Here is a 24,142-nt window from a genome sequence, read left to right on the forward strand (position 1 = left end):
ACTTTTCGTTCTTCAACTTGACAACACATTGTGTGTATTAAAGACTTTTTTCCTTTATATTTTCTTTATTGTTTTGCTGGTTGGCACTGCATGATGAACACATCCAAAAAGAGATTGTGCTACTTAAAAAATAATGAGGCAACAAACATGTCAGGTGCGACTGATACCACAGTTTTACTGCATGAGGGGATTATCAAAGGATTATCTTCTACCAACTCTGCAGCAAGGTCGAAAAAGGTGCTTTTATATGTTGCAACAAAACAAAGCATGGAAGTGATGCTGAAGACTAAGCTTGAGCAAGCAGACAGATGGCAATAATCAGCACACTGCGAAATGAATATGACATACAACCAAGAAAAGTTCTTGAAATTTGACATTTCAAAAAAGGTTCAAAGAATCTTTTAGAAGAAAACTCTCAGAACTGAAGTGTTCCTTTTATGTGAGAATATTTCTAACTGGGCTGAAGAACTGACACTTACTAATACAGCATATGACATAAGACATGATTGAATAAAAGAGGGAAGTCAAAGCAGCTCAAAGACCCAGCAATGTCTGACCACCTGTGTCTATGTCAATCTGAACGGTCACTCACGAAATTTCACTTAGAGAGAGAAGTGAGAATCCTCCAAACCACCAATGAAAACATCACCGATCAGCGATGACATCCAGATGAGAGATGATGAGTTTGGCATGCTGGTGGTATTCCTATGAGCTTGGTGTTCCTCAGCTTGGGCATCGATCTGGTCCACCTCTCTCTGGCCCAAGATGAGCAGGATGATAATGAATGGTGACACAACACTGTGAGATGGAAGTTTATTGATCAACCCAATGAGTGCTGATTACAGGGGCAAGACCTTTCTGCTCTCCTGCTGGCTCACTCTTACCCTCTGCTCCCTTCCACCTCTACGTGCCCACCTGTTTAATGTCTCACTGTAAAAATGCATGGCCCCCTTTTATAAAAAACTACACGTATAATGTACCTTTAAATACCAGCGTCCTCAAAATGCAAATGTGAACTTTGAATTGCTGCACATGTAAATGTTATGTATGTTAATGTGAGTCTGATTAAGAATTCAGCAGAAGTCTCATTAAAAGGGTGGGACACGTCATACTACAGGGAACACCTAACTGTGCTTAACTGTGAAAATCCACATATTGCTGTCATAAGAAAGCCTTCACACCATTTGAAAACTGCCCTTTAAGTTGTGTGACACTTCACGATAAATAAACCAACAAATTTTGAAAATAAAGGCAACTACTACAACCACTTGTATCAAGATAAACAGTATAATCATATGAGGCCATAACATTATCTACTATGCTAAATGTTCTAAATCTTGGAATTACAATACATAAACAAAAACTATTTTTTAATCAAATTAATAATGCCCCTTACTGCCGTTTGTTTGGAAGTTGTTCAAAATTTTCTTAAACACTTTCTTAAAGAGATTTTTTTAAAGAGACTTTCAAGGGCTTTTAATAAGGGCTACATTATAAGTAGGCTACTGACACACGCTGCTCCGGCACTGGATGGGTAAGCATTACAGATTCTGCTCAAGCAATAATAATAATAAATAAAGTTATTAAAAATGATCATGTTGGTCAGCTTAGCTTAAATAGGAACACTACAACCTGAACATAATTATAATGTTGAATTTGACCTAGATATGGAGCCAGACCTTTGTTTCGAGCCTGCATGCGTCGTTAATACATAAAGCTATATGACAAACTCCAACAAAGCCACCTCGACTCCTCCAACTTCTTAAATTATTATTTCAGGCTTTACAGGATAACTTGAAGCAATCCAAACACACTTTATATTAGCAGTTTTTTCTCCTGACTTAGTTATGTTACTTCTTTCAATTTTAACCAAGCTTTGAATCATGCAGTACAGCCATAAGACAATGAGATATAAATGACTGTTAATTTTATCCCAACATGCACAACACCGATTACACTCATAGTAATATTACAGCTAAAGTTAGTTGACCTCATTAGGTAACCTTATAGTCATGTAGATCAAGCTTGCTTCCCTCTGAAAATGAATGTTTTTTCATGGGGAAATTATATAACTACCTTAAAGAGGATGTAAAAATTCTCATCCTCCAAATTCTCATCCTTAAACGCTGCCATTGCTGTAATGTTTTCTTTATGACAACATCCACCGTGCAGATGTGTGAAAAGGCTCTATTATTAAACGCATTTACTAAGAGAGCAGTTGTTAAGTCTGAGGACAAATGGCGGGGGCTAAAGCTTATCTGGGGTATCTCTGTGCACAGGTTGTTTAATTCTAAGAAGCATCCCATGGATAATTACTATTTATAAATTACCAAATGTTAAGACAATTAAGAAATGATTGTTTTGGAGATTTTCTTATGACAGTGACAGTACACTGGCACTGCAGTGAGCACTCACAGCTTGTACTCCCTAATTAATGGCTCTGGAGTGTGGGTCATTGAACAGACACGTGTTAGCTGGCTGTGGCCAGGGTGTGTGTGAGGCTCACCAGTGGTGGAGGAGATGTTAACATCAATGCTGATCTCCGGGATGCCCCCGCCACGAAGCGACGCCACGCAGGTGTAGGTGCCAAAGTCAGTGAACTTCAGATCAATGATGTCCAGGTTGGTGGTGCCTGGGGAGATGTCAGGGTCAGTCTGGGTGATGACCATGCGCTCAGAGCTGCGCAGAGCCCGGCCGTTCTTCAGCCAGCTGAACATCAGTTCCTCAGGGGGCGTGGCTTCCACCTGGCATGATATCTTCACCTCACGGCCAATCTGAATGTTGTCATCGTTGTGGTATGGATCAGGTGTGATCCAGAAACGGCCCTTCTTCAGCGCTAAAATAAGAAAAAAAAATGCCATCAAACACCAGCAGCCAGGATGAGGCTTGGGAATGCTTTGGCAATGTTCTTTTTTTTTTTTTTGGGAGCTGTAACATCTCACAAACTTATTTTTGTACTTGGCAAGTATCGACAGGGCAATGACTCATGCGTTATAAAGGGAATAATTAGCTTCAGTGAAATGGATTTGAAGTTTACTGCCAAGAAATACAGAACTGTGAAAAAGTCAGCAACCACCTTTCATATATTTAATCCCATCAAAATGGTCATTAAGTAGGCTTTTCATTTTTCAGCATCAAAACAAAAAACAATCATATATTTTAGGAATGCAGTGATGTGGGAATTGTGGGCCGATGCTGACACTAATAAAATAATTTATAAAATGTAATAGCAATAATTTTAATAATTATGAAAAAAGTCAGCTTGTTACCAGCTAAGAGAAAGTTCCTCAGTCGGAAGGAGATTTTTATTCACAGCTATAGAGTTTGCATTAGAGATAAATCTAACATTTATTTCTATAGCCTTAAAAATGCAGTAACATTAATAAAATCCAGACACTGTACTGCAGCAGCCCAGTATTTTAATCAATTATCTGCATGATTTCATATCTGATATCTGCATGATTTCATGCATGATTGATATATTTAACAGAAAATTACACAGAGGTCTCAACAACTGTATAAATATGTTTCAAATTTTGTGTATTTAGTGCGTCCGTTATTTGCCTTTATTGCAGCTGTCATTCTTTTCAGGAGACTTGCTTTCAGTTTTTCAAAGAAATCTGCAGGAATGTTTTTCCATCCCTCCAAAGTTCAATCTTAGAACTTGGTCTCATTTTTTGCTTCCCACATCCCAACTCAATAATGTTGAGATCCAGACTCTGTGGTGGTCAGTCCACAAACAGTTTAATTTTTTTGGACTTTTTTGTGTGATGCAGTATCTTGACAGCTACACATCCTGTGAGACTCATAGTACTGAGTTGTCTTCTCAAAATGGAAGGATGGACAGAAACACCTGATGATCTTTTCAGATATGAAGCAAGAGTGGATCTTGATTTTCTCTTCTCTCTTAAAGATGAAAGCCTTAAATACTGTTCATCTTGTTTATGTTGACCGTTTTGATGGTTTACCATGTCTTGCACTGTTATGAGCCCTCTATATCTTTTAATGTTTTTTTTTATCCTAGCTTTAGAAACTCTTCTTTTTCAACGTATCATCTTATATCTAAAAGAAATAATAAAAAATAGTAAAAATAAATGTCATGAAAATAAATAAATGTACTTGAAATGTCAATGAAATTAAACAAATGAAGGGTCACTGATTTTGCACCATACTATATATCTTGCCTTTCTATCCTAATCAACATCAAATACTGTCTGTCAGTGACAATTTCTCAAATTCAAAAAAGTAAATATAGCAACTGTAGCACCTAACTCATCAACAATAAAAATAAATAAATAAATAAATACACAGCACCTGTATAGACACGTGGCATCTTTCAGGTTAGGTTTAATAACTTTGTGCTTGTTTTTCAGCCACATCAATCTAGATTCATTCTGTATGCAGTTAGTTTATACACTTCAGATGAAGGAGTCACATTTTATCCCACAAGCGAAAGATCAGTGAGCACCAGGAATCTTTTGACCTATTCTCCTGGGACATTGTCAGGTTGAAACAAGGAGATGAGAAAAAAAGAAATGGTAAAAATAAAAGTGCTCTGTCAGATTCAAATACAGAAAATTGAAAAAGCAAAATGTGGGGAGAAACCAGCAAGACAAAAGTGAATGACACATTTCATCAAATGCGATATGAGATCCAGTTTCTTTTGTTTTAAATCAATACCACCCTGCCATGGATCTGATGTCTGAGGCATGTTGTAATAATGTCGACATGTTTCTACAGAAGACTTCAATTTGTATGAGTAATTCATTTTCACCTGGGTCTCCGGATACAAAATGGTGCCAATGAACTGTAATACCACAGACGACAATGACCTTTTTCAAATCAAATAAGAGGAATCTGAGACTCTTGCCACTTAATCATGCGTTAGAGGTTGTACCACAGAGAGTTATCACTGAGGCACTGAGGCTACAGAATTTAATTTAGTTCAAAGGAACAATAAATACACTCCTACAATAAGGGAATCGATATCAGCAACTGCAATCATATTTCACAGAACCAACCAGCATTACACTTTACTAATAATTGTAGCACTGAGAACAGGTAAGAAGAAAAAAATGGAGCTTTCAGTCTTTTCTAAGTGTTTTCCATAGTCTTAATGGATTTGGGAGAATCACACAGGACTTTGTATCCAATTATCTTGCATTTTGCAGTTATGATGTACTGTGTCACTGATCTCACTGGCTTAACCACTTAACTACGGATTCAGTTTCTGTAAAATCCCTATTAAATTAGAAAGGTGCTGCTAAACTGTGCAGCCAGACTACAATACTTTGTGTTTTCTATCTCTGGAATGTTAAAGAAACTTCGAAATTAAAGTGGGCTACAAATTCATTGTTGAAATAAAGCCCCCCCCCCCCCCCCCCCCCCCAAAAAGATCCACTTGTCAACATAAGAATACTCCAGCAAAATGACCTTTTCAAATAATGTACAAAGCATCCATAGCTATCTCCTGGGATGCTCCAAGGCAAGAACCCAATAGGGGGAAAAATGTGGTGAACTTTTCAAACCTGCTTTTATTTGAACCTTCTCTAAAGTCCATAACATCCTGAAGGACCTCTATTCTGTCATAGGACCCAAGCATCAACAGTAATAGTTGTATAGTTATCTGCCCACTTGAACATGCATTCAGTGACTCACAGATCACATTAGCAGATCACCACCTGCGAATGCGTCTCACAGCTGTATTCTGATAGCACAGTCCTAAGAAAGACAAACGTTCTTCGGGGAACTGTGTCCACTTTCAGAAGTGTTGATATTTTAGGTCTATTTCCTTAATGCAAACCACACAAAAAGAACTGCGCTGAAAGAGTAAAACACTGACAGTTGCCAGTATATTAGGCTTCTTTCTACCCTCACTGGCCAGTTTATCAGGCACCAGTGTCTGATTTAAAATGGAGCTATTATGCTTATCCAGTGTTTCACTTTTGTTTAGTATGTCATACAGCTTTTTGGGTACAAAAATTACAAATCTCAAACTACACACCAGAGGGAGTAACTCTTTTCCACAGAAACCACTTTTCTCAGTTGCCTGAAATGCTTTGTTAAAATAACCCTTTTACTTTGTTACAAGATGATGCAATCTTGTAACACAGTCCTTACTGCCTACATACTGGCAAGCATGGCATGCCCTCATACAATGCACAGCAACTACTGGAAGCCAGGAATAATTTTTTTCAGTTTTGTAACCATGTTGAGAAGATGCATATCTGACTATCAGTATCAGACTCTGCCTCAAACTGATACAGCAGAACCAACACTGTTGGAAAAAAAGCCACACCAGTGCTTATAGTCGCTCAGAGGAGAAAGGTCTGTCTGTAGACTGCAAGACAGGGGTGGAATGTGCAGAACTGCTCTGGTGGTTGACCAATTAGAACAGAGTGGGTGAATGGACCAATCAGAGAACACTGGGCTAATCAGAAGGGGGGCATAAAAACACAGGAGATCTAACAGAGCATTTCAGACAGAAGATCAATAGAAAAGTCTGAGAAAAATAATGTGCTTTTGAAAAACTGAAGCATGTAAATCTATTCTAGTAGACCCCAAAAATAAAAAGCAAAACATTGAAAATTAACATAATATGTCCCCTTTGAGAGGACCCCCATAAGAGATCTGAAATTGAACTTAGCTGTTCACATTTGGCCCGCGACCCTGAGGGAGAAGCGGCTTAGAAAATGGATGGATGGATGTTTACATTTGGCAAACAATTATTTTGTTAGCAAAGAGTTTTCATTTTAGGCCGTTTGAGACATTAACCAACAAACAATGAACAACCAAGATGCAACCAAAATTTCACCCAATTGTATGACAAACTATTCTGTAATTCTAATATTTAGATTGTAATTCTAATATGTAATTCTAATATTTAGAGCTTAAAAAATTAACTAAATCTATTAATGTGTCATGTTTTGCATGTATTATTCTTCCCACCATTACATGTTCTGTTTGGTGTGTTTGAGCACTAACGTTTTAGTGCATAGCTTGACTTTGATGTTTTGTGCGATGTGATTGGTTAGTATGTCACATTTCAACAATCTGATTTATCACTGCTCAGGTAATTTGCATAAAGTTAGCCCAGAATCGAAGAGAACAATGAGCAGCGGTGGTTTGATGCGTGAGTTTAATGTGTATATTGTCAACTCTCCTCATATTATAGCATATCATGACACATTCAATTTGATGCAAATTATCCCAAAAAAATGTAAAAATGGCATGTCATTTTGCATGACATATACACAGTCATACATTGATTGACTAACATATTTGAAGAAGAATAAAACATAAAATGTGACCTGTGCAAAAGTTATGAAACGTTTAATTTTTATGTTTTCTTTTTCCAATATGTTAAATTCAGCAAATAAACAGGAATTGTGCTCTACAGTGTGCAGAAAAGTGTTCTCTATTGAGGAAGTTTTCACTTGACCAAGGGTGCCCAAATATTTGCAATCAACTGTACTTATGCTGCTGAAGATTTCAACACCTGCATCTCAGTACATTATCTGATCAAATGCAAAGGAATCAAAACCATGTGAGGGTGAAATAGGTGACTGGTATACTTATTTCTATTGTACAAACAGAGCTCAGAATAGCTGATGACGCAACCTCCTCAGTTTTCTGAAGTGGCTGAATTCTGAGTGGACACTGGATGCATTGTTGGTCTAGTGTCGGTCAACTTCAAAGCGTGGGCAGATCAAAGTGAACGTTCTCACTCCAGAGCAAAGGGCAGAGGATCTCTATCAGGTGACAGACGTTACCACCTCCTGCCCTCCAACACAAGAAGTCATCCTAGTGCATTAAACTTCCAAGAACACATTGGGAAAAAACAGCATTTTCCCATTTGGTACATTCAAATGCTCTTGCTGCCAAGATGTTACATCATTTCCCCAGTTCATTCATATTTTATGAGAGTGCAGCATGTTTAGGTTGGGAAGACTTCACCACAGCTGAGACTCCAGCTGCAGAAGTAGGCTGTGAACCACCGTAACGGGTAAGTGGTTTATTAGGTAGTATGAAAAGCCTACAATAGCAAAAATTTTAGCACCCCATTGAAATGGTACAAGTCAGAAGCCTGGTCTACAAGCAGAGGAGCCAGCTTTAAAAGCATCCACATAGCACATGCATCAAGGCAGGAAATAAGAGTTAACATAACACAAACACATATTCTGTATGTATTATTGATGATATGGCTTTTGCTGGGTAGAGTTCCTTTCATTGCCCTGGCTGCTCCTGTCGTAGAAGCTCAGATCTGCAAAATACCACGAGTCAGTGCTGAATCTGCAGAAAATGCTTTTAAACTCAGCCGCCTGGAGAGAACCACCTATGGTTCAGGATACAAAGGATGTGATTAAATAAGAAAAATCGTATTCTCTGAGCGCATGCAAATGCATTGTTTATCTAAGCTCATGTACATAATGCAGTTTATGTGGCAGACATTTAAGTACTTGGTGTCTGATGGATGGTTCTCATTAACACAGCCCAGTGGCTTGTAGCAGAGATGTGGCCTGTAGGATAAGTCTAAACTGTACTCCTACCTCCCAGCATTCATAGAGATGAACATAGACCCTTATTATTATTCCATTCATTGGCCCTTAACATTTTAGTGTCATGCTATTGCACCACTATTAATTTCCACACACACACACACACATTCTTTCTCTGTTATAATAGCTCTGGCAGAGACAGTCTCTTCACCTGACCTTGCAGCTTTTAACAGAAGCTTTTGTGAATTGACCCCTGGGTTCCCCCTAGATTATCAGCATGTACAGCTTAGCATGCTTCACAGGGACAGATGGCTGTCTCTACCTGACTGGTGACTTTAGTCAAGGATAGATGAATGAAAAAAAAAAGAGATACAAAGAGAGAGAGAAAGAGTGGAAAAGAGAGGAGAGATGGAGAGATTTTGTCTTGCTCTTCTCTCGCTCTCTCTTTCTCTCTCTCTCTTTTGACAGGAATACTTAAGTGTCATCTACTCTGTCACTGGCCTCCTTATCGCTCATCACAGACAAGTCCTGGCATGCTCTCCAGGCAATGGAGACACCCACATCACATCACGCGACCCTGAAAGCACCAGACGTGTGTCCAATCTGCCCACGCTGCCCATGCCATTTCGGTGGATCTTTACAGATGGAAAAGCACGCAAGCTCAGGCCCAAAGCCTATTCCAAAGCAAATTTGATGGTTGCTATTCATATGTTGATTTACAAGCTGGACGCAAAGCTTCTAACAAACTGCATGACGAGAGAAAAATTGGCTTTGTTCTTTGTTCTTTCCGTTTGCTCACAACCCAAATATGTGCAGCTGGAGGCACCGGTTACACTCTCTTCCATGAATAAAAGCGGTGGCCCCCTTCATCATGATGAACAAGAGACCATCGATGTGTTTTATCTGACTTGAATGGCTGATATTCCATTTGTAAAATGCATACCTTGCGTTGTCTGGAGTCTCCTCAAGGAATTTTTGCGCAAGATGCAAGCGGAACGTTAGTTTGATACAGAATCTTTGATACCAAATGTGTGGCTCATTTCCGAGCACTCGGGCACACAGGAGAAAACCCACACCACTTCAGAAAAGTGCAAGGGAAACACAATTCAAATAAGGAAGGGATCTCTGCCAAAGCATTCCATTTCAGTAGACAGAAGGGATGGGTTTCGGATCTCATGTCATATGGATCTTCCGAAACTTTTGAATTGCACAAGAAGAAAAATGGTGGCTGCCGCAGTAACTGATTGCTTCAGAGGACCACTGAGGCTGGCTGCTTTTTCACTGCTTGGGCTGATCTTACTAGAGAGACAGAGTGAGAATGGAGAAGATGAAGCCAAACATGGCTGTCTGAGGTGTCCTCCCCCAGCCTAAAATTGCACCAAAAATTGACCTGCATTTTGGAGAGGAGGCTCTCTCTTCTCATCCAAAGGAAGGATCATGATGGAGGGCCTCTGTGAGCCAGAAGCATGCAGGGATGGTGGAAGAGAGGGCCAAGCTGAAAGTCATCCCAGGCTGTCGGGAAGTGTGGACAGAAAAGCCACCATCTGCTGAGGCGAAATCTGCCCAAACACAGACAGGCCTTTTGGCAGGACCGCCCGGAGAGGGCTTTTCAAGGACTGCCGTGATAAACAACAAGAGAAAGAGATGAGCACACACATGCACATACACATATGCAAGCTCACTGCAACACACACCCACACACAACACACTCCAGGCCTACAAAAAAGCACACGTGTGCTGTCCCACACACACAGCTCATACTGAAATGAATATATTTAAAAGCTTGTAAACATGGCATATGTTAGTGCAATGCAAAATGTGCCTTGATACTGTTGCAATGTGCACTTGCAATACAATTGAAATTAACATTCAGTTTTTAGTTTATTAGAGACATAGTTAACAATGCACTAGAGTTTCACGGTATAATGGTAATTAGTTATAATGTGGAATACAAAAATAATGATAGTATTTCATAACTATGTCAAATATCTGATCCACGTCTATCTAAAAAACAATCAATTAAACACATTCTGCCCATTCACATGAAACTGTCTGCAAGATTTGCCAGAAAACAGTTAGCAAAATACAATTAGTCAGAGATGGAAAGATTGAAAGATGGCCAACATGCATTCCCATCTAAAATGAAGCACTTAATTGCTTCACAAGTTCTGTTGACTTAAAGGCCTCTTTTCCACTGTGGTGCCAAATAATTCCAAAGGCTATAGTGCTGTGGTCATAGTTTCTTTTACCATCTGATGTGCTGCTAAATCAGGATTGGGAAATATCCAAGAAAAACTATACACAATAGTAATTCTGTGACAACTAACAACCACCAGAAAACAGATTTAATTCCAGATGGCACTCCAACACAAGTCACTAGATTTGCGTTCATGAACAGTCTTTAATTTCTAAATTCTGTGTAATTTGAACAACATACTGTGCTGTGCCAGCTAAAACTACTGTTAGCTTAGCTAACATGCTGCACCACTAAACACTACTAAACAGGTTTAATTCCAGCTTTTTATCACTTCAACACCATTTATTCAGCTTAAATTTGCATAAATTTGGCATAAATTTGTTTTTGTCTACATTTGTATCAGCAGGGAAACACTTGGAATCAAGAACAACGTTTAGATCCAAACATAATGGAATAGGTTTCATTTCTTCTTTCTTTCCCTCCAACAACATTCGCTCAATGTCACTCCCTTTGAGTCACCATCTAAACTCGTCAGTCTAGCTTCAGTTAGTCAGAATCAAATCGGTTCTGTGCTGAGTAGAACTGTTTTCATGCTATCCAAGCTACTCTGCTCCTCTCTCCTAGCTAGCATCATCTTTTAACATAGGCAATTATGGTTACTAGTAATTTAATTATCTTTGAAAAGAGATGGCACAAAAGCAATTTAATCCTTGGGAATCAGATTATTTTGGCTGTTCACCATGCCAGTGCACAACATCTATACGACCTAACATTTTTTTCCACTTTGACATACTGTACCAGTGTATTGTGCCCAAAAAGAACCCACACAAAACACAAAATCAGATTAGAAAAATATCTAAACATTTCAGTTTAAATGCCAAAAAATGCTAAAAATGAAAGCCCCATTCATACTTTTACATATGCGTAAACATGATTTTTATATTTTATATCATGAATATTAATATTAAACTATTTCTGTTTTTACTCGTTCTATCAACATCAAACAAAAATTAGCATTGTTTCATGTAAGCACTTTTAACAGAAGTTAAAATGCCATAATATTTTTACTTATTTAATGATTTTCATAATGCGATAAAGATTTCACTTAATAAGGAGGCATTCTGGACTACAACTAGCATGTAACATGTTTGTTATGTTATGTAGTATTGTGCAGCACACTACAATCAGGCTAATCAGTTGACAAATTGAGAAAAAGTACTGTTTGGTGTTGTTTTTCTGATTTCAACTAATGTTCTCTCACCACAATACCCAGTAGGCATTATGCAAATATATCACGCAATTAATGGGAATCCCAACAGAACTCAACAAATCTGTACTGTTAGTTGCTTATATAGAAGGTATACTACTGCAATACCACTGTAGGAGGCAAGCAGACATGTTTGCAACAGATGACTATTTATCATTTGAGTCACTTTAAGAGGTGGAGAAAATTTCATGCAAAACCATGTGAGTTGGACAATCTTTGATTAATCAAATGGAATATGTAAGCAACTCTACTTCCAATGTTCACTCATTTTGCGCAGTCTTCCTAAGATTTCCACAATGCATATATTTATGGGAGATTCAAACCTTCCAGGTAAGTAAGTTACACTGGCAGAATGCATCTATCTGTGCATTAAACTAGTGCAAAAGGCTTATTACATCTGCTCTCCAGCATAGACCTTGTCAGCCTAGAATTGCTTGCTTCTAGCATTAAGCAGTAAGGGCTGCTTAGGTTTTCTTCCCTACCTTGCGTGAGGAGATTCATACACTACTTCTTGACTAATGGCAGAAGTTCCAAGTTTAGTGATTAGCCTGACTGCCTTCTCTTAATCGCTGTAATTGGCCATTTAATAAGTACTTACACAGTAATGTGCCACAGGCTTTGCCCTTCCCAGGCAAATGAAAGCTATGGTACAGAATGTGGAATGCATATCACACGCTAAGATGCAGTGTAATCCCCAGTGCCACATATGACCTTCCATTCCCTTATTTTATGCAAGATTTGATAGTCATTCTGACTGACAATCTCAGCAGAGCACCACAGTAATCCAATCGTTCTGACTAGCTGAGCTAAAGATTGAGTAGTGTGTCAGGGCACAGGAATAGCATTAAATGGTAAAGTTTTCATAGCTAAAAGGAATAATGAATGAGTGAAGTACTCAAATATAGTACAATATGATGAAATTTTATATATAACTGGTAGTTCTGGTCATAGTTTATCTGAAAAACAGCCAAAACCACAATTTACTCTCTTATACTACCCTTTGAGAAAACATTCTTGCCTTTTTGTTGCATGAAATGTGAATGCACTAGCAAGAACTGGGCCTGTACATTTACTCGATGAGCTTAGCAATTAACAACTTAGCTCATTAAAATTGCATTTCTAACCTGGTGCCCTGTGATTGATCTTGTTTTTAGGTATGCTTATTTGATATCCTCTAACATAGATGACATAGGATGTGTCATAATTCAAATGAAGAAGAATGTATAGAACGGCCTGACATTATCCTGGTATTAGCCTGAGGTAACAGGAGGCAACCGGGCTCATTCATCATATATTTAATTTTTTGTGTTTGAGTGTGTTTTTCAACCTTTTCTTAGTTTATCTCTAAGTGGGATGGGTATCTTTTTAACTAAGAGCCTGAGTTCAACATTAGAAGCCACGGTTGTCATTAGCAACTAGAACAGTATGTTGTAATTGGATATTATTTCTCACTCAGAGCTCATTAAGACAATTGGGGGGAAATTCTGTGAAAAATGCAGATTCTGAATGTTCAAACAATACATGTTACACATTTCATCATGGTTGTCAATTCTGAACATCAACATAAATGACAAAATTAAAATGTGCACATCAAACATGTTGAAACAGAATGTAAACAGAATATTAAAATAATCAGTTATGTAACTGCAGTATGCAATTATATTCATTCATTAACATAAGCAGAGAACTCTGTTTGAAAGCACAGAATGTGAACCGATGCCATATTTGTGAGATATTTTATCTTGATTAAAATATGGCCTTGTTTTGCAGAAGAGAAAAAGACCCCATTTTGACTTCATAGACTGAAAAAAATTCAGAAGTGCAGGTTTGAACCTGCTGATGTGAAATGTAAATTAATCACATGTATATTTGATAATGTTATTAATTTTATAATTAACTATGTAGTTATAGAATTGTATAGTGGTGTAACTAGGATCATATGGGCTTCAATGCAAAAAAGAGAATGCCCCTCACCTCTCCCATACAAAAATCAATTTTAATGAAAAAAATGACTGTATAATAATCTAATCTAAGCCTAAATGTTTAATGTAGACTACCTCTAAGATTGTAAGCATATAGTTGTATGCAAAGCTTACCACTCCTAGTTAAATTACATTTTGTTTATTTTCTATGTGAAAGGGAAGACACTTAAATATAGCAATTTCTTCTAATTTAATGCACAGTTTCTATTTATTTGCTGATTTAAACATATTGGGAAAAACAAAACATACAACATAAAATGTTGCCATACATTTTTTCACAAGTCACATTTGTACATCTCCAATACATTGAATTTGGCAAAATACAGTAATTGTGCATTAAAATGTGCATTAAATGATTGGCTCTGTCATCAGGAGACCAATCCCCTGTGATATTACAGCCATCCATGGCCAGGAATCAAAGAGAGCATAATTGGCCTCACTCTCTTTCCACTATGCCTAGCTGATGTAACCGAATTGGCAGTTAGCATTCTCCTTCAAGCACTTTGAGCTGTTCAATAACAATGCTTTAGCGACAGTTTGAAAAGATGCAATGGCACTTCACATGACTTGGAGGAAGCTTGTGTTTGCCTTTAGCTTCCTAATGCTGGCGGTATTGTGTGTTTGGGGAAGTCCTAACCAGAGGGTGGAACTGTAAACCTCTAAAATAGGCAAGAAAATTAGAAAGATACACCAAAAATGCATGGTTAAGATGCATTAAAGAATAAGAGGGAGATAAACACAGGGCTGTATTGCTGTTTAGAAAACAGATCTTTCTGGGAGTACTATTGAGTAATTGTCTCAGTGTTTAATAAGGGGCCCAATAAAGTTGGGCCTCATTATGATATGCTTACATAGCAATTTTGCCATTGGAATTAAATTTAAATACCATATCAGGACAGTAATAATAATTCTAGACCTCATATGGTTAAAGAAACATCATGACATGGTGTCCTGGTATTAGCTTGGTATGAGCATGATAGCATGATAATTATTAGTGTTTTTTTAACTTGTGTTCGTAAGACTGATTGGTGTATTCCGAGTTGAAATGTAGGGTTAACTGTATGTATACCTCGTACGATGATTGTGGTAGACTTCTTGGCTGGATTGCCTACGTTGTTGCTGGCAATGCAACTGTAGACGCCGGCATCCTCGGAGGTGATGGCTGGCAGTGTGAGGGTGCCATCCTTCACCACACTCTTCTCAGGGAGCTTCTCTGAGGTGCTGCTCCATGTGAGGGTGGGAGGGGGCTCGCCACCCGTAGCTATACATACCAAAGATACCGTCTGCCCAGGGTTCACCACGATTGGATCCTCTACTAGCAGCTTGATGGACGGGGAAGCTGCAGATAGTGAGGAAGATGAGCAGCTTAGTCAGCATTCTCAAACGCAGATGTTTTAACACTCTCAAAAGTAATCCAAACCTTCATTTAACCACATGTAAAAAATGCACTTATTTTGTTGCTTTTTACTGCCAACTGGTACAAATGAATTCTCAAAGGTCCAGCAAATGTAATTGCAAATGTAAATGGATTCCGTGCATAACCCCTCCATGAAGTTACTTTGAATCTTTTGTTGGATGCAAACAATGTAGTGCATTTGTCACACCTGCATGTATTGTCTGATGTATTTGAACATGCGTTTTCGATGCTCTCAGCGGCATTGTAAAAGGCTAAGTTTCTGTACTGCCCTTCCATTATAGCTAATGAAAAAAGTCACAGCTGTCTGCACAAGAATAGGCAGGATGAGAGTAATGAATTTGTTTAACTGTGAAAAGAATACAAACATAAAGCTCAGGCTAGCTATTATTGACTGACTTCAATTACTGGCTAATTGATGTGTTTCCATTTTCAAGTCTCAAAGCGGAGTTTAGAAAACAAACTATATGTGAAAGTAGCCTATATACCATTATGTCAATGATGCATGACCTACTGCAAATTCATTTGCCCAAACAATTGAGTGCTTTGGTGCTCGGTTTCAAATCTTGGTCCTGGAATGCCACTCCCATGCATATTTTATTGCTTTGACTGTTCTAACCTATTCAATTCAGCTCTGAAAAGGTTTATAAATGAAGTAATAAGGTGGATCAGGTGCGTTAGAGCAAGGAGAACAGCATACTGTGGAGGGCAGGGGTAGTCCATGACCAAGGTTGATATATGAAATCTTATAGTGAAAGTGTGTGACCTGTTTTATTGGTCAGTCTGAAGATGACCCTGCGGTCAGGGATGCCGCACACATTGCGTACAGAGGCGATGCAACTGTAGTTGGCGTAGTCCTTGGGCCTCAGGTTCTTCAGCTTCAGGATTTTAGTCTCCCCCTGCAGCTCAGAGCGAAAGGCAGAGAGCAGTTTGCAAATGTGTGCCCTGGTGCTCCAAACCTTCTAAAACCACCATCACATTTAACCCTATTGAAAGGAACATCTCATCAGTGATCTAGTCTAAGAATTTTATGGATTGTCATATAAATCTGCTGACCGAGGAGTAACAGCAGGAGCATGTTCACAAATGTGTACAGTATGAGCTTTCTATGCTCTTCTGTGTGCTATGCGTGTTTTCCATCACTACATTAAAGATGCATGCAGCTTCCTATATGGTTGAATATACTGTGATTTTTTTCCCCTAAATAAGTTAATTTAAGCTTGGTAAGCACATGTCTTGTTTATTCAGACTAAAGGTAAAACATGTCTGATGGGTAACTCACATTTCATGCGTTACATTCCATTTGTGGCACAAACTAAATCTAAGACTATGACTTAAGTGCAATAAAAAAAGAGCATATTAAATGGCAGAAATAGCCAAGTTGTGTGCGACAGCTTTAAAGGATTAACAGAAAATAACCTTTAGATTACGTGACATTATTCTGGTATTCAGGGCTCAATATTAACATTTAAAAGAGATTACCAGGCTTGGAAATCAGGCATTAAGTTTGGCTTGCTAAAAATAACAGTATAGTTCTCTTTCTAAAGACCATGTTTGGAGTAATATTAAATAATTACATGGCATAGAACATATATTTGCATGATTATCATGCAATTATGATGACTTGTTTTGAGGGCAGGAAACTTCTATGTAAAGAAGAGGTCCCACTTTATATTACATCTCTAATAACTGTGTAGTTAGGTATTAACAACACAATGCAAGTGTTAATTACACTCTATATTAACAGGTTCAAATCTACAATTCTATTCTTTTTTCATATTTCAATTTGTCTTTTTTATATGACGTGTCTAAAAACAATCATTAAGTAGTTACACATTAACAATACATAATTAAGTAGTTACACATTAACAATACATAATTAAGTAGTTACACATTAACAATACATACAACAACTATGAAACTAGTGGTGATGTGTTTACTGTTACAGACAGATTACAGTAGTACAGCTTAAGTAAATGAAAATGTCTGAACTTCAGTTTTTACTCCTGTATTTACACACGTGTACCTTGTGTCATAAGGTCATCGTTTCTTTTATGTAATAACACATGTAATTGAAAAACCTTCCCCAACATGGCCTTTCTATTTGCATCAGGGATGTAATTACCTACAGTCCTTATGTACACTGCACTTACACTGAATATGCACAAGAAATGCTAGCTTTTCTAAATTTTAGTCATATTATGTGTCCCTTGCTAGAAAAATAACAGTTCATAGAAATGTAATTACCTTCACCATACTGCATATGCGGAATTACATAAGAGAAAATATGCTGTTGCTACTATCAAGATGCAATTGTGTCATTACATAAGTAAAACATAAATTTCATGTATTTATGTAAGATGCACTATAATCCAGCTGAAACAGTGAATACATCAGAAGTTACACTGTGGTTGAATGTATTCTTTTGTGTAACAACACAGCTATTGGAGACACTGAATATAAAGTGGGAAAAAAAACTGAAATACTTTAAAAAATGACAGAAGTGTATACTTAAACCTTTTATTGTAGAATGTTAATCAAATGTATATCAAACTCGCTACATAACTAATTACGCAATTGTGTAACCAGAAAATACCGCAAACCAGAGTCACAAAAAGAATTGCGAACCGAATTGTGTCCTAATGCAGTGTTCCTCAATCTTGTCCTCAGGGCCACACAGCAAGTCCAGATTTTATGCTTTAAATTAGCTCCCAGTACACCTGTACCAGGTATTCAATGTTTTAATGGCTTGGTTCTAGTGTGTTGAGGCTAGGTTAGAGTAATAATGTAGACTGTTCACCAAGCCCCAAGGAAAGGCTTGAGAAACACTATCCTAATGACTGCCACTTGAAAGGAATTTTCTCACAGTTTACTGCACACTAGATGACAATGGCTCATAATGAATTCATCACAGGCCTTTTATACTTCATACTCATGGGTCATCATGAATTACATGTACGTGATTGAACATTTTGAGAGACTCAAAAGCTGAAAGTAGTTAATCAATCTGGGGACTGACAAAGTATGTAGAATTGGTTAAGTGACATGCCTATATTTATATATATATATATATATATACTTTTTTTTTTGGTTAAAATATTTACTGTGGAAACATTCAGTAAGAAGTACTCCTTCGGCACACTTTCACTTTGGCTCCAGCTTAGAGTTTTTGTGGTGCTCATAAAATTCTTCGTGCCAATGTCCTGAAACAACAGTGAATAGATGCCAATTTACCAGCAACAAGACACTAGAGAAATTACTGGGACATGCCAAGTCAACAATTTCTTCAAAAGCATGTTGTATCCACTATCAGCAGAATCTCTCAAGACAGCAATTAATCTCTTTATGTTAAGACAAAAAGCAGATATTTCTGTGTTTTTATCCACTGTCAGAAAAATAAAGAGTTCTGTGCTGGTCCTTTTTTGTCTCCCATGGTACAAACAATGTAAATGTACCATTAAATATATATTTAGACCCTTAAGGTCCAACAATACCTTTAATGAGTTTAAAACATACTTTTCATGTGTATGATGTATATTTGTACCTTTTCGTAAATGTAATTTTTAAAACAACAATAGTAAATAAAAGCCTGTCAAGTGAGTCAAGTGAGAAAACAACTTAAACACTTAAAGAAATTCTTTAGAATATGGTACAATTATATTTACCAATTTAATTTACAGAAACCACAACCTGTTCTGCCCCAGTGACTGAGTTTATGCAGTTTTGTGCGAGAACTGTATGCCTCTCTATTAATTATGTACTTTTTCTGTTATCACATTTATTTTGATATGTAAAGAAAGTGTCACAAATTACTTATTTTGAGCAAGAAAGCAAATTCAGAGGAATGTACTTCACACTTCATTTGCCTTTTATTATGATGAAACAAATCAATAGCACACCCTTAGCCATCTGAATTCCATTCTGAATGTGTGCGCACTATCAGAAACTCAAAGAGATTGCGGTTCATCCAACAATAAAGGGCAGCCTTGTGCTTCTTTTACAGGACACAGTGTTAGAACACACAGAATACAGAAAACTCCAGTTCTACAAGCTGATATATTTTACTATGTATAACATAGATGCACAAGCCTTATCTTCTAGTTAAAATGGAAAACGCCAAGGTGTACTGCTGAGTTACCCACTTCAAATTCCAGGCTGATTACATACTAATGCTTATTATTGCTGTTCAAACCTCACCTGCATGAACTGACTCTCCTGATGCTGCTGCAGACTCCAACTTTTCAGAGTACTGCACCAATCGTAGCTGAGGTTTCTTCCTCTTGTTTTTAGGGAGATTTTCATTGCCACTGTCATTATTGGCTTGTTCATGGGGGCTTGGACCTGGAATTTTCTGTAAGCTGCTTTGTGACAGTACTTGTTGTAAAAAGTGCTATCTAGATAAACTTTGGCTTGATTTATTATTCACTTACTACGGGACTTCAATGCAAACTGGTTGAGCTATTCTTAGGTTATAGAAGTATGTAATATAACCTTGGGTCCTGGACATTAAGGGGTTAATTTATCAAAGCTGGATGAAAATTTTGAAAATTGAAGAATATGATGCAACAAAGGGTTTCCTCCGGGTTCTCCGGTTTCCTCCCACAGTCCAAAGACATGCAGTCAGGCCAATTGAACGTGCTAAATTGCCCCTAGGTGTGAGTGACTGTCTGTGTCTGTCTGTCTGCCCTGCGATGGACTGGCGACCTGTCCAGGGTGTATCCTGCCTTCCGCCCGAAGACTGCTGGGATAGGCTCCAGCACCCCCCCGCGACCCTGGCGGAGAAGCGGCTTAGAAAATGGATGGATGGATGGATGCAACAAAGCAGATAAAAGCAGCCCTGCACTTTGTTTTCTTAAGTAATGCAATGTTAGAAAATACAGTAGTGCACAGAAAGCTTCAATTGCATTGGGCTACATTTCATGTATGCCACATGCATACTCTGAGGGCAGATTTTAATGAGTTAAAGGGGACAAATCGAAGGTCTCTTAATGTATTGCTGACAATATGTTAGGTAAGATAGTGTTAAAAGGATGTGTCACCCCTGTTCTGACTGATACAATTCCAAAATTTAGGCTTCTGGAAGATGAATACAAGAATGGTTCAAATTGGCCCACCACTTCACATGTTTATTTGTGCTAAAATCTCCATTAGTTTTATTTTTGAAAACAACAACTTCTACTACGCATTGTGGTAGCTTGATACATAAACGCTCCCATAAAACGCCAACACTCAACGCAGGTGTGCAGAGTGAGAAACAATACTTAAAACTGAGCAGATTTGCAGTCCTTAATAATTGTCAACTACTAACCAACCCTTTGTATCTTGCCAGACTGTCAGACAGCAAAAGCAAAGAGATTTGCCTGAAATTGTAAGGCACACTGAACTCTACAGTGGCTACAGGCTATTTAAGCCTGAAATATCCAAATGATACACAAAGATAGATGTTGACATATGAGAATATGCAATCAGTTTTTCACTCCACAGGACTATTTATCTCTTTCTGCAGCCCTCCTAAAGACCATTATTGACTTAGACATTTTTAATGATTTTTTTTTAAATAAATCACATAAAATATTTTCCCCCATGAATCTGTTACCAGATTAGCTAAAGCACACAGTCGGTTCTCTGCACTGTAAAAAAATATTGTTTTATCTTACCAGTTAAACCTTATAACAAGTTAATGGAAAAGGAACCTGTATCTTAAGTTGTGTTAACATACTACCTAACCATCTCAAACACTGCTTGAAAAACTAACACACAAAGTAACTTGGACTGCTTTTCTGCTAACTGTTATAACTTAGGTGCTGAATTTTATCAGCAGAAGACTATATTCCAGGCTGTCTAGGTATATGATCATCTTTCCATGTACACTACGTGTATTGAACGCTATAGAAGTCTGCATGTAATGGATGAGTTACGTTTTTTTCTTTTTCTTTTGATTGATCACCACATGTTTATCCCACTGAAATCAAAAGCTGCTAAGAGATGATAGAGCAGATTTTGACTGAGTAAACTCATTTCAGAAAGTTCAGTTCAGTTCAAGAGACTTTCCTGAATTATCCTGAATTGTTCTCTGTCCAGGGAGAAAAAAAAACATTCCTGAACACAAAACATCCTTGAATTCAAACATTTATATATGGTAGCCATTTCTAAATGCTCTTGTTTATCCAGTCCAGCCATGATTGTTTCAGGCCAGCCAGAAACAATTGCAGAGAGACTATAGAAACAAATGCACTGTTGGTGACATGTTTGGGCACTAGACAGCACTACAACTCAATAACTGAGAAGATTGGGTTCTGTAGCTGAACTGACATGTGGTTTAGAATGCATTGTGAGCACAGCTACCCAAAAAATAAAGCCACTGATTGAGTGTCCAGACATTTTACAGGGCTGAATTTGCAGCCCTAGTGGTAGCCATTGATCTTCCTCAGCTGCTGATGTCTGTAGAGGTTTTGTCATGTCAGGTCTGCTATTGTCCAGATGTTTGTAAATCCCATCTAGATCAGTAGCCATAGCAGCTAGCTTGCTCACACTCAGTGTATGTGTATGCCAGTGAGCCTTTCTGAAATACCTTTTGGGACTCATGTTCCTATGAACTTACCACCCTTGAGTAAAACCTGGGACACAATAACTCCTACAGCCCCACCTCTTCTAGTTTAAAGCTGAACTGATTTGACTCGATGACGTTACAAAAAGTCAAAATTTTACCAAATTGTGGACCCGCAGAGTGCAATAAAATCATTCTTTCGTCAAAAAATGTTCTCCCAGTGATGACGACATAGAATTTGATGTGTATAATCAGCTAACTATCCCTCTGAAGGAACCATGTGAGTAAATATGTGCTGATCCATTCCGCGTGCAAGGCTAATGACGTCCTCTCGGTGAGTCAGCTAAGACATGCTCTCCTTCAGGCCCAAATACATCAGCCCGACCACTCATGAGCAGAACACTAATTACAGCTACAGACAGCCTGCCGCTGATAACATTTACTGAAGACTGAGCAAAGCACTACAGTTCCTTTCAAAGCCAGCATTTGGGATTTTAATTCACAGAAATGAAATGATAACTGCCGGCTGGATTGCATTGTGCTGCACTGCTGATTTCTGTTGATGAAGGGTGGGGGGTCTATAGCCCAGTTGACTCGCTGTACGTTTTGAGTATCTCCACATCCAAAGCAGACAGAGGCGGAAGCGGCAGAGTTTGTGGGACGCGTCTTTGATCTGGCTCCCCACTCATCAGCGCAGATTAGAATATCAGACAGACTGCGGCGTGCTGGGCCTCAGAAGTAAGATCATTCGCTGCTTTCATTTCCACATGATCATCCAACTCCACCAACATAATTCTATTAAAGCAGTTGCGCCTCTCTCTCTCGCTGTCACCTCTCAGCCTGTTTGGGGCTGATATCGGAGTGCGTGTTGTCTTTGGCAAGCAGCCGCCAAGGCCCTGACGGGAACTCGACCGGAATAAAAATCCATTTGTCAAAAGATTGAGCGGAGGAGATAGAGACGGAGACATATCAAAGATAGAGATAAAGAGAGAGAGAGAGAGTGAGAGAGAGAGAGAGAGAGGGAGAGAGAGAGAGAGGAAGAGAGTGTAATGGACAAACACAAGGAGAATGACAGAAAGTGACAAAGACAGAGAAACAGACAACAGGAAAATGAAATGCAGTAAGAACACATGAAAAAAAGGACATGTTGATTTTACTTGATTCACATGTGTATATCACTTCCACAAACTTATCAGAAAAAGTAAGTAAACTGAAAGATAAAAATAGTGAATTGTGATTAATCACATGCCTTAATTGCAGTAATTCAGCTTTATAAGATATAAAACAGTGTACTTTGACAATTGGGTGAATACATACTTCTTATAAAGCAAATAAGAATGTTTCTGCATTAAACATTGCCATAGAATTACATACTCCAACTTGAAAGTGTAAGCAAAATTATGTTGCAAAGAGTTTGAGGGTGTCCCAACCAATCAGATTGTAGAAGCGGGCCTACCTGTCTCAACGAGTACCGACTGTATTGAATGTGTAAGGGCTTAGCTAGGAACTGAGAGCATCAAAGATTTGCTCAAATGGGTAACGACTCTAGGGTGCGTCTTACTCTGTGTAATATACAACATATTTGATACAGTACATTTGAGAGTCACAGATGATGCTATTGTTCTTTGGTCCTCAGGAGTCCAAAAGAATCAGCTTCTGTTCTGTTTTTTGGGTAACACTTTTTGTGGATGCTCAGTATGTCTTTAAGTAACATCAAACTAAATATTTAATAAATGCAACTAAACTTAAAGATGAGTGTTTAATTTAATCTGTCCTCAACCCTAAACCTAACCCTAACCTCAAGACAAAGCCTGCACCTACTCCTTAACCTCACCCTTACCACAATGTTGTTGATAACGGTATCACCAGAAAGTTTGTTAATGATTGAAGCATTTGTAGATCAACTACAGGGGACCATCCAAATAAAGTGTGACCATTTTTAACAGTGTAAAATAAAATACTGTGGATACCAAAATTGGAACCTTATTTTGATGCCCTTTTACACTGAAAGAGAGGGCCCCTCTAGCCCACTTATACTAGCTGCCCCTGCTGAAATTACTGATATTGCTGACATCATTGATGTGTTCTTTGTTAATGATACTTCAGTAAGAAATAAATTTACAGCATAAGAGTAGACAGAAATAACTGCTTTAACTAAGAAAACCATGGATGGAACTTGACATTTAAAAGCTATTTCTGAAGAAGTCATAGAAACAGCATGTGAGCAGCTGTAGAAC

At 38.1% G+C, this 24,142-nt stretch overlaps 1 protein-coding gene across 4 annotated transcripts in view; it reads right to left on the reverse strand.

Moving 5' to 3' along the window:
• The window catches only part of LOC108411484 (MAM domain-containing glycosylphosphatidylinositol anchor protein 2-like), a 241,529-nt gene that overhangs the window by 81,409 nt on the left and 135,978 nt on the right, over positions 1 to 24,142 (reverse strand). For 2 of the 4 annotated variants that reach the window (XM_017683068.2, XM_017683076.2), the window contains exons 5-7: positions 16,125 to 16,257; positions 15,014 to 15,283; positions 2,507 to 2,836 (exon numbers count right to left, since the gene is read on the reverse strand). In XM_017683068.2, the coding sequence (XP_017538557.1) occupies positions 2,507 to 2,836; positions 15,014 to 15,283; positions 16,125 to 16,257 (733 nt within the window). Of the gene's footprint in view, positions 1 to 2,506; positions 2,837 to 15,013; positions 15,284 to 16,124; positions 16,261 to 24,142 lie in introns of all 4 variants that reach the window. The other 2 variants (XM_037537992.1, XM_037537991.1) reach the window with 1 other exon arrangement.

Source organism: Pygocentrus nattereri, chromosome 4 (assembly GCF_015220715.1).
Source record: "Pygocentrus nattereri isolate fPygNat1 chromosome 4, fPygNat1.pri, whole genome shotgun sequence".
NCBI classification, from domain to species: Eukaryota; Metazoa; Chordata; class Actinopteri; order Characiformes; family Serrasalmidae; genus Pygocentrus; species Pygocentrus nattereri.